Source organism: Hermetia illucens, chromosome 5 (genome assembly GCF_905115235.1).
Source record: "Hermetia illucens chromosome 5, iHerIll2.2.curated.20191125, whole genome shotgun sequence".
Lineage (NCBI taxonomy): Eukaryota > Metazoa > Arthropoda > Insecta > Diptera > Stratiomyidae > Hermetia > Hermetia illucens.
The window spans coordinates 53,649,062-53,662,981 of NC_051853.1; the positions used below are offsets into that span (position 1 = coordinate 53,649,062).

The 13,920-nt window shown below is 44.9% G+C and overlaps 2 protein-coding genes across 2 annotated transcripts; both read left to right on the forward strand.

Moving 5' to 3' along the window:
- Window positions 1-6,377: 6,377 nt before the first annotated feature.
- LOC119657940 (UPF0692 protein CG33108) lies at window positions 6,378-11,823 on the forward strand. Its single transcript, XM_038065129.1, has 3 exons — window positions 6,378-6,976; window positions 11,266-11,362; window positions 11,428-11,823. The coding sequence occupies exons 1-3, from the start codon at window positions 6,492-6,494 to the stop codon at window positions 11,647-11,649; spliced, it is 804 nt and encodes a 267-aa protein (XP_037921057.1). The 5' UTR covers window positions 6,378-6,491; the 3' UTR covers window positions 11,650-11,823.
- On the forward strand, window positions 7,044-11,141 carry LOC119657941 (U6 snRNA-associated Sm-like protein LSm3). The gene is made up of 3 exons (XM_038065131.1): window positions 7,044-7,240; window positions 7,306-7,413; window positions 10,904-11,141. Exons 1-3 carry the CDS (start codon window positions 7,220-7,222, stop codon window positions 11,078-11,080), a joined length of 306 nt encoding a protein of 101 aa, XP_037921059.1. The 5' UTR covers window positions 7,044-7,219; the 3' UTR covers window positions 11,081-11,141.
- Window positions 11,824-13,920: the final 2,097 nt, after the last annotated feature.

Genomic DNA, 13,920 nt, shown 5'->3' on the forward strand with positions numbered 1-13,920 from the left:
TTCTTCCCATGATGTCGATATCGTCAGCATAGGCCAGTAGTTGGGTAGACTTAAAGGGGATCGTACCTCTTGCATTTACCTCAGCATCACGGATCACTTTCTCGAGGGCCAGGTTAATGAGGACGCATGATAGCGCATCCCCTTGTCGTAGACCGTTGTTGATGTCGAATGCTCTTGAGAGTGATCCTGATGCTTTTATCTGGCCTCGCACATTGGTCAGGGTAAGCCTAGTCAGTCTTATCAATTCCGTCGGAATACCGAATTCTCTCATGGCCGTGTACAGTTTCACCCTGGCTATGCTATCATAGGTGGCTTTAAAGTCGATGAATAAATGGTGCAACTGTTGTCCATATTCCAGCAGTTTTTCCATCGCTTACTGCAGAGAGAAAACCTGATCTGTTGCTGATTTGCCTGGAGTGAAGCCTCTTTGGTATGGGCCAATGATGTTCTGGGTGTATGGGGCTATCCGGCCTAGCAAGATAGAGGAGAATATCTTATAGATGGTACTCAGCAACGTGATACCTCTATAATTCCTGCACTGTGTGATATCTCCCTTTTTATGTATGAGACAAATAATGCCTCTTTGTAAGTCGTCAGGCATTGATTCGCTGTCCCATACCTTGGGCACAAGTTGATGAACCACTTGGTGTAATTAGTCGCCTCCATATTTAACCAATTCGGCTGTAATTCCATCGGCTCCTGGCGGCTTATGATTTTTTAGCCGATGAATTGCACGGACTGTTTCTCCTGTACTTGGTGGTGGCAGTATTTGTCCGTCGTCTTCAGTTGGCGGGACATCCAACTCGCCGATGTTCTGGTTGTTCAGTAGCTCATCAAAGTACTCAACCCATCACTCCAATATGTCCATTCTGTCGGAAATCAGATTTCCCTCTTTGTCTCGGCAGAATGAGCATCGAGGTGTATAAGGCTTCATCCTGCTGACTTGGTGGTAAAACTTCCACGCCTAGTGCGGTTGCTCCCTATACTTTTCTAGTTCACAGACCTGTTGGTTCTCCCAGGCTTGCTTTTTCCGTCTGTGAAGTCGCTTCTCCGAATGCTGAATACCGAGTAATGTTGCATTTTCAAAGAACGCGCGGAGACTTACCACGAACTCCGTCGAGCGGAGAAGCGGCTTCACGGACGAAAAAAGGAAGCCTGGAAGAACCAACAGGTCTGTGAACTCGACAAGTATAGGGAGCAACCACACCAGGCGCGGAAATTTTACCAACAAGTCAGCAGGATGAAGTCTTACACACCTCGAAGCTCATCCTGCCGAGACAAAGAGGGAAATCTGATTTCCGACAGGATGGGCATATTGGAGCGATGGGTTGAGTACTTTGATGAGCTACTGAACAACCAGAACATCGGCGAGTTGGAGGTCCCGCCAACTAAAGACGACGCCTTAAAAATCATAAGTTGCCAGGAGCCGATGGAATTACAGTCGAATTAGTTAAATATGGAGGCGACCAATTACACCAAGTGCTGAATACCATATATAGGATATTCTCCGCTGCTTGCTAGTTCGGATAGCACCATTCGACCAAAACATCATTGGCCCATACCAAAGAGGCTTCACTCCAGGCAAATCAGCAACAGATCAGATTTTCTCTCTGCAGCAAGCGATGGAAAAACTGTTGGAATATGGATACCAGTTGCACCATCTTTTCATCGACACTAAAACCGCCTATGATAGCATAGCCAGGGTAAAACTGTACACTTACTCTTTAAGTCCACCCAACTACTGGCCTAAGCTGACGATATCGACATCATGGGAAGAACCACCCGAGACGTACGAACTGCCTTCATCCAGATCGAGCGGACGGCGCGAGATCTTGGGCTGCACATTAATGAACCAAGACAAAATATATGGTGGCAATGTCAGGACCAAAAACCAACCAACCAACAACATCAAACCGTACTGGTCAAACGGGAAGAATAAAGATAGGAGACTACAACTACAACTTTGAGACCGTTGATAATTTCTCCTATCTAGCCTATTTCAGCTTACAAAAACTATTCTGCTCGAAACGTTTCACCATAGGGTCAAAGCGCTTACTATACAAGACAATGATCTTGCCAATCCTCATGTATTCCTCGGAGACGTGGGTTCTCAGCAAAAAACATTGGGTTCGAGAGAAGAATGCTCCGAAAATTGTTTGCCCCTTACATGAGGATGGATGATCCCGTAGCATACATAACGACGAAATCTATGAGCGATACCATGACCGTCAGGTTATGGATAAAATCCGGCTCAATAGGTTAAGGTAGTCGGGTCACTTAACCCGTATGGATAAGGATGATCCAGCCCGAAAAGCCTATAAGGGCAATATCTAGGGAAGAAAAAGAAGACGAGGCAGACCCTGCCTGAGATGGAGCGATGGCGTAGGTCAGGAAGCCAGCCAGCTTTTAGGGATATCAAATTGGTGGACCTCGGTCCGAAAACGGGATGTCTAGACTTCCTTATTAAGGCAGTCCTACACTGGATACCGGTTGTTGCGCCGTTTATGATGATGATCCATTCCCTCCACACCACATTGACCAGGTAAACAAAGTAGTATCTAGAAATAGAATTCAATCAGTTTTTACATATGATACCTGAAAAACTTTGGAAAAGGGCTGCTCGGCGCCCTTAATGTATTATAGGTTGACTATCGCTACAGATTGCGATGCGCCCGCCCTTCAACCGGTCGTTAATCATTCACTGTTGTGTATTGCCCCAAAGGAAAAGCCCATTTCTCGTTTTTATTCGAGAAACAAATTCCTGCTCCAGAACCATTTTCTGTTTTTAAGGCATCGGTATAGAATATGTCAGTATATCCTGAGACGCATTGTTCTCGTTCGTCCCAGTTTTCTCTTCGTTTCAAGATAACCTAACAATCTGCAAAGATGTTAGAGTTGATTAGAACCTGGCGAGTACTAGATGAAGTCTCACTCTCAGATCACCGTTTCTTAGAATTTAGTCTAACTATTACAGGCGAGCAGCCTTTAATACAAAGACGGAATCCTAGAAAAACGGAAACGGTATAATATCTTATACCAAACAGATGTATGGGGATCTGAGAATCGGAAGGCATTGCGGAAACTAGATTCAGTTCTCCCAATGCTCTGTGCCCCCTATGTCCATTGTTTTCCCTTAGATCTAAATGATGAGGCTGCTCTCATTACAGTGCTCTGGATAAACAATTCCAAGCGCTGCAAATTGATTACTGCATTCAGAGCTACGGATGTGGCGCTCATGGCACCGGTGATATCCAGACACACAGTTCTTTGCAGTGTGGGAAGTTTACAGCGAAAACTCTTCTGTTTCACCTTAACCCACCACACTAAGGATGCATAAGCGAACATCGGTCTAATCATAGCAACATATATCCACATTACTACCTGCGACCTAAGTCCCCATGTCGAAGCAAAGGTCCGCCTACACAGCCCATAAGCTGTGAGAATTCATTTCATTTTTATCTCTACATGTTTGTTCCAAAGAAGCTTCTTGTCTAGAATGACTCGCAGATATTTCACTTCTTCGGAAAGTTGAAGGGTTGTTCCCTCATCTCTGGAAGGCAAAGACCGTTCAGTTTCCTCCTTTTTGTAAATAATACCATTGTGGTTTTATTTGGACTTACTGAAAGTCCATGCCTGAGACACCAACTGTCAATCAAATCAACGGCGCGATCAACAGCCAGCACAGCCACGTCATCCGCATAAGCTTGAATGTGTATTGGCAGATTTTGCAGTTCGCATAGTAGCGAGTTGATCAGCATACTCTACAGAAGTGACAATAGCACATCTTCTTGAAGGGCAGCCTTTCATCTCTTCCGTTGTTAGGTAGCGATCAACACCCACTTCAGTACACACATCCCTTCGCTAGCATAGCGTAGATCAACTTTATTAGAGTTTCCTCAACACCATGCTCTCTGGCGACATCACAGAGCTTTTGGAAAGGACTTTCCACGTTGGTAAGCATGTTAGTTTTCATTAGTGGGTGCGACCTTAGCGCCTGCTGAGCGAATGTGCCGCTCAACCAGTCTGTCCAGACATTTCAGCGAAAATTATGTTAAGCTGGTTTGCCTGAAGTGCTTTGGATTTAAATAGTCATCTTTCTCAGGCCTTGATTTGAAGACTACCTTCACCTTCTGCCAAGAGGAAGGCACGTCGCCAAGAGCAAGACATCCTAGAAAAATATTTCTTAGAAGCTGCTCTAAGTGCTCTATACCCTCCTTTAGCATCGCTGGGTAGATGCCATCCATGCCAGGTGCTTTGAAGTGTTCAAGTGATAGTATAGCAGTTCTCGTCTCGCAGTGTCCCAATTCCCCTTGCGACACCTTCGTGTTGAAGGGTTCACAGAAACCGCCAATTCTCTTCTTCCTACTTCTGAGACTTGTCCTCCCGGGTGATGTACTTCCAAGAAAGTCTGTATAAACTCAATTTTAGAGTTCGTGAAAGTACCATCTAGTTTTCTAAGAGAGTCCAACTTGGCCGACTCATCCTTACTAAGGACTCTGCACAGCCTGGAAGTATTCCTTTCACGTTCCAGTTCCTCACTGTATGCTCTAAAAGAGTCTCATTTCGAACGTTTCACGAGCCCCTTATATCCACGCTGTGAGTTCCGGATGTTTAGCCAGTCTTCATCTTTATTGCTTTTGCAAGCACGATTTAGAAGTCATCTGGTTGATTTCCCGAGTCTCTGCAGTTCTCGGTTCCGCCATGGAATCGTTTTACCACGTTGGCCTCGGTAAATAGGACAAGCCTCTGCAAAACATTCCAAAAGTATGCGATTAAGAGTTTCCAATTGATCTTCTATCGCCAAAGGAGTCCTTAGTCGCCTAAGGAGCTCAACTTCGTCGCTAAATAGTTTATTGAACTTCGTTCCTAGGATTCCGTCCTTGCATTAAAGTTTGTTTGCATGCAATAGTCAGACTAAATTTAAACAACTTTGAAGTGCTGATTATTAGGTCAATTACTTCACTTCTTCTTGCCCCCACGAACGTAGGGGCGCACCCTACGTTCGCGGTCATCAGACCAACTAAAGTGATAAAATCAAATAGCTTCTCTCCTCCAGGCTTGCATTTGCTATTGCCCCAACACACATGCTGACCGTTCGCTTCACAACCTATTAAAAATTCAACGCCACTTGATTCTACATACACTACCAGATTCCTTAATTTTTCCGTCGGCAGAGGGCACAAAGAATCATGGGGTAAGTAAGCAGAGGCAACTATAACGTTTCTTCTCTTACCATTAACCTGGTATTGTAAGTTGACCGGAACAAGGTCCTGGGAACAGAATTGTCTCAGCATGGTTACCTCTAACAATTTCAACATCAGAACGGAGACCCTCGGTCTCGAGGATCTTTCATAGAAGAAGATCCTGGCCCCTTGAATGATCCAATACCACAACGAATTCATGACTCTTGAACCAGAAATATATTAGGACAGTCCTGCAACTTTGCCAGCTTTGCCCCCGGTACATAGGAAGAAGCTTTGCCATGCTGCAGGTTAATTTGACTAACTCTTATGTTGGCTAGGAAATCTCTCAGTTCACGGTGTCCGGGCTGCATGGATCTGTATTCACATACCAGCGTTAGACCAGTTGCGTCCATATTACGAGGTTCCCTTTCTTGCTTTTTTCCGGGTAAAATTGCATGAGAAGGTCCTGACAAGCAAGCCTGTAGTCCCTTCTCTTTTACGGCTGAACTTTCCTTCTGCCGAGCCTTCTTCCCCCGTATTTTGGAAGATTTAGGTAACAGTGTCACCGACCGACCGGCTGTAGTCCGATTTCCAGTTTTTCTCATTAAGGCAGTTGCTGCACTATCCTTTTTGGCTGACCGCGTCGTAGACACCGGGTGTAGATTTTCCACTGAAGTGGAGTGCCTGTCTTCCACAGATTTTCCAGATCCGTGGGGGAATATAAATTAGGTGAGGCCTCCAAAATACGTGCCTCGGGTGGATTCGAAATCTGTGACTTCTTACCACTTGGAGAGTTACAATCCTTTGTTTCCATCTTCATGTGTTTTTGGACATCCTTAGTGTAGTAGTAAACTACCCCATTCTCCCCCATCACGACAAGGTGGTGTCCGAGAGGGAGGAGGAACTGCCGCGTAAATTACCGCTTGAGCATGGGTCCTAGAATTTCTTCCAGCCAAAAAAAAAACAGACAGCAGGTTTTAATAAGGTTTTGTTTTACAGAAAACCCCAAAATGTTGTTTATTATTTTCACCAAATCGCAGCGCCACGTGAAACATAATTTCCCCCCGGTGCATCTACCAAATACTCAACCCTTAATCAATTCAGTGACAGCATTAATACAGGCGTTTAGTGAATACTTGAATCGTCCACACCGCCACCTCAGTGCCAACATCTTAAGCATTGTTATTGTTTACAACCGTCAAAATTATATTTAGTATCGTGCGTGGGACGCAGTCGACGGCAGGTGCGTGTCTGTCAAACCGCGTGTGGAGTTCTGTTATTTTTCTTGAATTTCCGCTGATCGGACAAATGTCATTGCCCACGCCGGTAAGCAATAGTGCGCCACCTCCGCCGGAACCTAATTTCCATGTCGTCACGTCCGCGCCACTCACCCCGGCCCAGCAAATCGCCCTGAGCGAGTGCACCTGGGCCGCCGGACACCCCGACATCCAAATGGCCTGTTACCTGGGCCGCATTTGCACGAACGCGCCGCCCAAGTGCTGCCGCTACAAGGCCGTGCCGTCCATCATCCAAGCAGGTCCCACCTGTGGATTGACCGCGCTCAGCATGCTCCTGAACGGGCAGCCGTCGCCCGAGGAAATTCTAAATTTAGCCAAAGAGCGACACTTCACTCACATCGGCGAAATGTTCAGTGCGCACAACTTTTTCGAGCTTGTCCGCGAAGTGCTGGGCCGACACTCGGCCATCACGGTTCAATGCCACCTGTATCAAGGCCGCCTTAACTGTGCCAAGGTGAAAGAGCGGCTGACCTGCGGCGCCTGCATTTTCGTTCCGTATCCTTTTCAAAACAATCCAAATCCCCAGAAAGCAATGACCTTTTGAGTGAAATAAAGTTTTGTTCTGCCGGAAGTGAATTGCCAAATGACTGTCCTATTGGATTCATATGGCAACCCTGTTGGCTTTGACAAGTGAATTTCATACAAAAGCACTTTGAGGTTATATTTATTGTTAAATTTGCGTCGCTTTGCTTCTGCCGGAGCGGTTTCTACTTATTTCCTTTTAGATTACCCGGAAACATGGCAGCCGAAGAGGAACAAGTGAGTAACGTGCACGAAGTGAGAAATTGGTGCATGGAAGGTTTGATAATCACCCATTTTTGCAGATTCAAATAATCCCCGTCAAGGAGCCTCTTGACCTCATCAGACTCAGCTTGGATGAAAAGATTTACGTAAAAATGCGGAATGAACGAGAACTTCGGGGAAGGCTGCATGTGAGTATATGTATTCGAGTCAAAGTGCGCATAGTAATTCCCACAGTTCAAAGAGAATGGAGACCGCAAAAGGTCCTACAACTCTGTAAGTTGGGTTCGAGAATACACTCAAAGTATCCACTGCTTGTCGAAAGTGGCAACTAAAAGGAATATGATTATGGATTAGTATCCTGCAAATTACGAAACTTTCCTGCTACGGAAATTGAGCTCACAGCTTAGTTAGTTAGTTTAGTTAACTGGGGGGAGTCGCAACTCCGAGCACTCAGGCTATTGTTAGGCCCATTGTACTATCCCCGTAGTTGCCTACTCAATGGCAGGCTTTAGCGAATCTTAGAACATTCTCAAGAGGCAGAGAGTGTGCAGATTCTTCATTGAAGAGAAACTTGCCAAGGTGTCTTCGTCTGAGATCTGAGGATGCCGGGCAGCTGCATAAAAAGGACAGGGCCGTCGCCTCCTCCTCCTCACATTGGCTGCACACAGCCGAAACCACTACCCCAATCTTTTCCATATGGTAGTTTAAGGGGCAGTGTCTCGTTAAAAGCCCTACTAGGGTTTTCATGTCCCACTTCTTAAGGGACAACAAAAATGCCGCTCTAGTGGCCCTAGGATCCTTCACAAGGATTTTCGCTTGCCGGCAAGAGTCTAAATTTCTCCACTCGGTTGCGTGAATCCTTGCAATTTCTCCCTTCAGAGTAGACTTGACAGTAGATGGTCGGATTTCAAGAGCTGGTTCTGGCCCCACCATTGTGGACCCAGACCCTCGACGAGCCAGTCTGTCAGCCTCCTCATTACCAGCGATGTTAGAGTGCCCTGGCACACACATCAGGAATGTTTCCTTCAGTCGGCCAAGTTTCAGCAGCACCTGATGACAACTCCATACCAACTGGCTTGATATGTTGTTGCCATCAAGCGCTGATAATGCCGCCCGACTGTCGGAACAGATTCGAATGGTGCGACCCCTCCATTTCTGTCGCAGACATTCTTCTGCTGCCAATGAAATGGCATATATCTCCGCCTGGAATATGGTCGTCATTTTTCCGAGAGGTCGGGCCAGTTCTATAATCGGATTCTCCGAGAACACCCCTGCGCCCGATCCATCCTCCATGACTGACCCATCGGTGAAGATTATTAAGTCTGTAATCTGAAAAGACTCATGGCCACTTGTCGACCATTCTTCTCTTTCGGTGATTACGACAGTGTATGTCTTTTCAAAGACGAATCTGGAAACCATATGATCGGTCGGCATCAGGGCTACCGGATGTTTTTCAAGGAATTTCCAGATAGACGCATGACCGTTTCCACGCCTCAATGGTATCGAGCCTATATGTGTCGTTGGCCGCTTTCCGTTTCACCTCCAAGTGAATGGAGGGTAAATTTAGGATAGCAGTCGCGTAGTACTCATTGCTCCAGTAATACTTAGGCAATCAAGTCTCTGAATCTGCGTTAGCAGCTTCCTGCTGTTAGCAAAGTTCAGTCTTGGCCACCAGACGATGCATGCATACATTATATTATGGATGTATAAATCCAGTATATCCGTTTGGGTGAAAGTCCCAAGGTCTTACCTATCGCATTCCTACAACACCAACGCAATCTGCAGGATTTCTGATATTGTTCCTGGATATGATGCTTCCACGTTAACTTGGAGTCGAAATGTACTCCTAAGTACTTGACTGTTTGTGCCAGGTGGATTTCCGCCCCTGCTAAGGTGGGTAGCGTATAGCTGCCCCACCTGACGTTCCTAGTGAACATAACTAGTCCAGTCTTCCTAGCGTTCACCGTGAGTCCATTGCGGAGGCACCAGCTGTGGATTACATGCAGAATTGCATTCAAGCGGTCACATACTGTGTCCGCAAACTTGCCGGTAATTATTATGGCTAGGTCGTCCGAAAATGCTTGCGCGAAGACTTTTTTGTCCTCCAGGATCCACAGCAGGGTATCCATCACCAAGAGCCATAACAGTGGAAAGAGAACCCCTCCCTGTGGACAGCCCCTGAGACATCCTGCTTCAATAGACTTCTGGCCGACCGATATGTGGATTTTTCTCCACTCTAGCATGTGAAGGATCCAACTGATTAGCAGCGGTTCGATTCCATGCTGTCTTGCCGCATCACAATTTGCCGCGAATGAGGCATAATTGAAGGCACTTTCGATGTCCATGAATGCGCCTAAGGCGTATTCTTTTTCGGACATTGCCTTTTCAATTTTTGCCGTAAGTTCATGGAGTGCTATCTCCGTGGATTTGCCTTTCTGGTAGGCGTGTTGCCCATGGTGCAGCGGCCACTTAGGAATGTGTGTATCCCTTATGAACCGATCTACTAATCTTTCTAGTCCTTTTAGCGGAAAGGACGTTAGGCTGATCGGTCGAAAATTTTTTGCGTCTGTGTAGGTAGGTTTTCCTGGTTTGGAAATGAACAAAACCTTCACATCCCGCCATTTAATTGGAATATAAGCGTGTGCTAGGCATGCACGATATATATTCCAAATGTGTAGACCCAGGGCATCCATTCCTTCTATTACTAGCGCAGGGATGATGCCATCCGGACCTGCGGACTAGTATCTATGGAACGAGTTAAACGCCCATTTCACTCGCTCCAGTGATACTATTATACTTTGCATGCCAGATTCCAGTCTCTCGGTTGAGGGCTATATACACCTGTTGGCCCCGAGATTAGATTTTGGATGCTGCCTGGGAAGTGTACTTCAAGCAAATGGTTTGCCGTTTCTTCATCGCTTTCTGTGTACTTCCCATTCTGTAAACGTAAATAACCCAGTTTCTGGCTACGTTCTTTAACCAGAATCCGCTTCAGCTTTAAGGTTGCCTCAAGAGAGTTAGTCTCTTCGCAAAAGCGTCTCCATGATAATCGCTTAGCCGATCTTATGCTCCTCTTTAGATCCTTCTATGCCTCTTCAGAGCACGATTAAGGAGCATCCTTGTCGTTCTCCTCTGTTTTGCCAAATCCGAGTTCCACCATGGTGTTTTACCCTTCTTTGGCATCTTGAGTGGACAGCTTTCTTCGAAAGCTTCTCTCGTGCTAGTTGTGATCATCTGGGTTGTCTTCAGGCATCGTGACTCGGGCGCTCAATTCTATTTGATACATCACCCAATCTGTCTTCCTCGGATTCCGAAATGGAGTGGGTGGAGGTGGATCCATGCCCATAACGAAATCGATGCGTCTGTGATCCGAGAGTGTGGTATCGTTTGATACTCTCCACTCTCCGATCAGAAATTTAACAAAAGGGAATTTGTTATTAAGCTTTGCAGGGAAGCGGAAGATGCCGTAGAACGCAATAAATTCAGGAGTGTATATCGAACCATAATGGGCAATACTTTCAGCGGCATGTTTTTCAATTTTCTTTAAGTACAGAATTAATTTTTAGAAAAAAATAACGCGAACTTATACAAGATCCTAATATTCCGTTGAAGAATCCTCAAAATCAGCTAAACATTTTTTAAAAACTCTCGAAAAATTACTGCAACATCCCATTTCAGGCTTTCGATCAGCATTTAAATATGGTCCTGGGCGACGCTGAAGAGACAGTAACTACTGTAGAAATCGACGAGGAAACGTACGAAGAAGTCTATAAAACTACCAAGCGAACTATTCCGATGCTTTTCGTACGAGGCGACGGTGTTATTCTAGTTTCGCCACCGATGAGAGTCGGTTAAAAGTTGTAAATGACATTTTGAATTAATTTAAATGAATAAACTATTGGATAGAAGCCTTCAAGTGTTTTGTTTTTCTAACATATATTTGCACATTCTTTTTAACGCTTCATTGAACATTTGATTTATTTATAACGAATTCTATCAGTCAAGTCGCTTCTGTAGATCCTTAACCACGAATATCATAGATATGATCCTGACTTCAACCATGGACCCTGTTTAAAACTAGGACACAAAGCACATTGGGCTCTGATAATTGGTTACATGATTGACGCCGACGATGAAGTAAAATAACACCAACGCAGTTTTCAAATTTCATATCATTAAGAGCAATATTCGTACACTTTCAGTTCTACGTCCTTGCACGCCATGGGAAAACGAAAAACATTGCCGTTTGGCCCTTGAAAGCTCTGAGTGCCAGCAACTCAAATTTGATTGAATTTGCACAACCAAAAGGCTACCCAGACACCGACTTCTTAGTACCTGATGGAGGTATAGGCGGTGAACTGGGTCTCAAGAACCGTTCCATAATTGTTGAAGGTCTACCAACAGAAGACGTCGTTATTATCTAGCAAAGTGCTTTGCCGAATTCAACTAGAACATATATCCCGCTAGAATGTGATGCGAAACAATTAATAAATTTGGTGCTGCAGGAACTAATGGCTTTTTAAAATTTTGATTTCTATTTTTATTTATGATGTATTTATTTGCAAATATAGAGAAGAAATAAAGTATATTTTTCTAGATATGGTATTTTGTATTTCATCGCCTTTTACAAATTTTATATGAAGATCAAATGGGGCTTAAGAATACACTCAGTCTATCCTGCTTGTCGTAAACGGCAAAAGGCTAAAAATTTGTGGGCAACCTACAAATTTCGAAACTTTACTGCTACGAAAACATTAACGACTCGAATAAAGACTGACCTCACGACTACGATCTTTGACTATCGAAAACCAGCTATGATTGCTATCCGAAATATGCGTACCCTCCTCAGCAACGGTGTCGAGGATCCCCGGAATGTTCGCTTTCTCCAAATCCAGCGAGAATTTCAGCGATATTAGCTGGATATTCTGGGCCTAAGCAAAATAAAATACTACTGCAAGGCGCGCTTTTTTTACTAGGAGCCGGATTCTAACAAACTTCTGACAGCAAAATTCCAGTTTAGACTATGAAGCATCACAATTGTAGTGCTATGCACCAAAGGAGGCTTCCTACATAGTGGAGAAGAACGCTTTTTACGAGCAATTACATGCAGTTCAGAAGATGCTTCCTAAAGATGACTTTATGATCGTGATGGTTGATATGAATACTAAGGTGGGCTGGGACATGTGATAGAGAAGCACTATCTTGACGGCTGTTACGATAATGGTGGTTTATGAATTTCTGGTGGTGTTCGAGCAGAGCCTGTCATAAGGTCGGTTGGGTTTCAACTGACCGACACTGTACGAGCAATCAGATTGACCATTTGCAATCAGCTATAGATTTAGGAGTTGTCTCTGGGATATGCACAACGAGAGAGGCGTGTGTGAGGGAGAAGCTATAGTCTCTGAGTACTCAGGCCGTGGTGGCCCATTGTATTCGACTCCCCCGTCTAACAGAATATCCTGGATTCGTAGCGCATCCCAGGATTTCCGTTAGTTGATGTGATGTTACCCGTTGAATCTGGAGAACATCGGCACTGATACGTCCATAGGCGGAGCATTCACATAGAAAATACTCCGTGAATTCCGCTTCCTCATTACAGGAGGGACACGTATCATCTTGAATAATTCCTATTCTGAACATATGCCCAGCTAGTATTATGACCTGTCAGAATGCCCATAATACTCCTGCATTTCGAGAGTATAAACCTTGCGATATGCCTGTTTGGTTCTGATAGGAGAGAAGAATTTGATGTGTCTAGCTGCATTTAGGCTCTGCCACCTGTCGCTATGGGAAGTTTGTGCCCAGTTTACCCAGTTTATAAAGACAGCCTTAGCCAATTCTACTGATACTCCGATTGCTGGTCCCGGTCCTGGCATTGAGGAGATTGAACTCTCTTTTGCTAAAGCATTCGACATTTCATTCCCTGTACGCCGCATTGACCAAATACCGTATTGAATCTAGAGATAAAGTTCAAATGATTTTCGAGGTGATTAAAAGACTACTCAACCCCCTCAATGCAACCTGGCTATCACTGCAGGTCGCGATACGCATGCTCAATCACTCAGTTTGCCGCCCTTAAGATCGCATGTACTTCGGCTTGAAAAACCGTTACATATTGTCCCAAAGGAAAAGCCCATTTCTTGTTTTTATTCGAGAGGTAAACTCTGGCCTCAGGGCCCTGAAGACTTTCGTATATCCCACCACACATTCCTCTGGGACTTCCCAGTTCTCTCTATGTTTCACGGTAACTTCATGCCTCCTACCAAACAGATGTATGAGAACCCGAAAATTGTAAGGCCTTGTAAGAACTGGATTCAGTACTCCCAACAGCTCTTCCAATGCTCGGTCCTCCTCACATCCATTGTTTCTCCCTAGATCTAATCGAATTAGTCTATGAAATGCTCTCATTGCAGTGCGTTATAAATATATATATAGAAGCACTGACATCGACCTCGAAAGAAATCACCATCTGATGTTCGGTTACGTTCACTCGCATGTTGTATCCATCACTTTTCGAAGGGTTGGACAGCTGCAACCCCTCAAAGTTCAGCATCGACCTCTTATATGCTCCAGCTGTTAGTCGACAGTGGGAGAGCTATCTTGCTAGTCGTAAATCGCCGATACACTGAATAACTCGCCTGAGAATAACGATGTGCATTGGGTAGCTATCAAAAATGCTCTTTTCTCGAGTGCCA

Bases quoted from the DNA above. Each gene is read 5' to 3' on its own strand.
- LOC119657940 (XM_038065129.1), top strand. From the start codon at position 6,492: ATGTCATTGCCCACGCCGGTAAGCAATAGTGCGCCACCTCCGCCGGAA. The intron at 6,977-11,265 runs GTATCCTTTTCA...CGAATATCATAG, and splicing joins GGCGCCTGCATTTTCGTTCC to ATATGATCCTGACTTCAACC. The intron at 11,363-11,427 runs GTAAAATAACAC...GTACACTTTCAG, and splicing joins TGATTGACGCCGACGATGAA to TTCTACGTCCTTGCACGCCA.
- LOC119657941 (XM_038065131.1), top strand. From the start codon at position 7,220: ATGGCAGCCGAAGAGGAACAA. The intron at 7,241-7,305 runs GTGAGTAACGTG...CCATTTTTGCAG, and splicing joins TGGCAGCCGAAGAGGAACAA to ATTCAAATAATCCCCGTCAA. The intron at 7,414-10,903 runs GTGAGTATATGT...ATCCCATTTCAG, and splicing joins AACTTCGGGGAAGGCTGCAT to GCTTTCGATCAGCATTTAAA.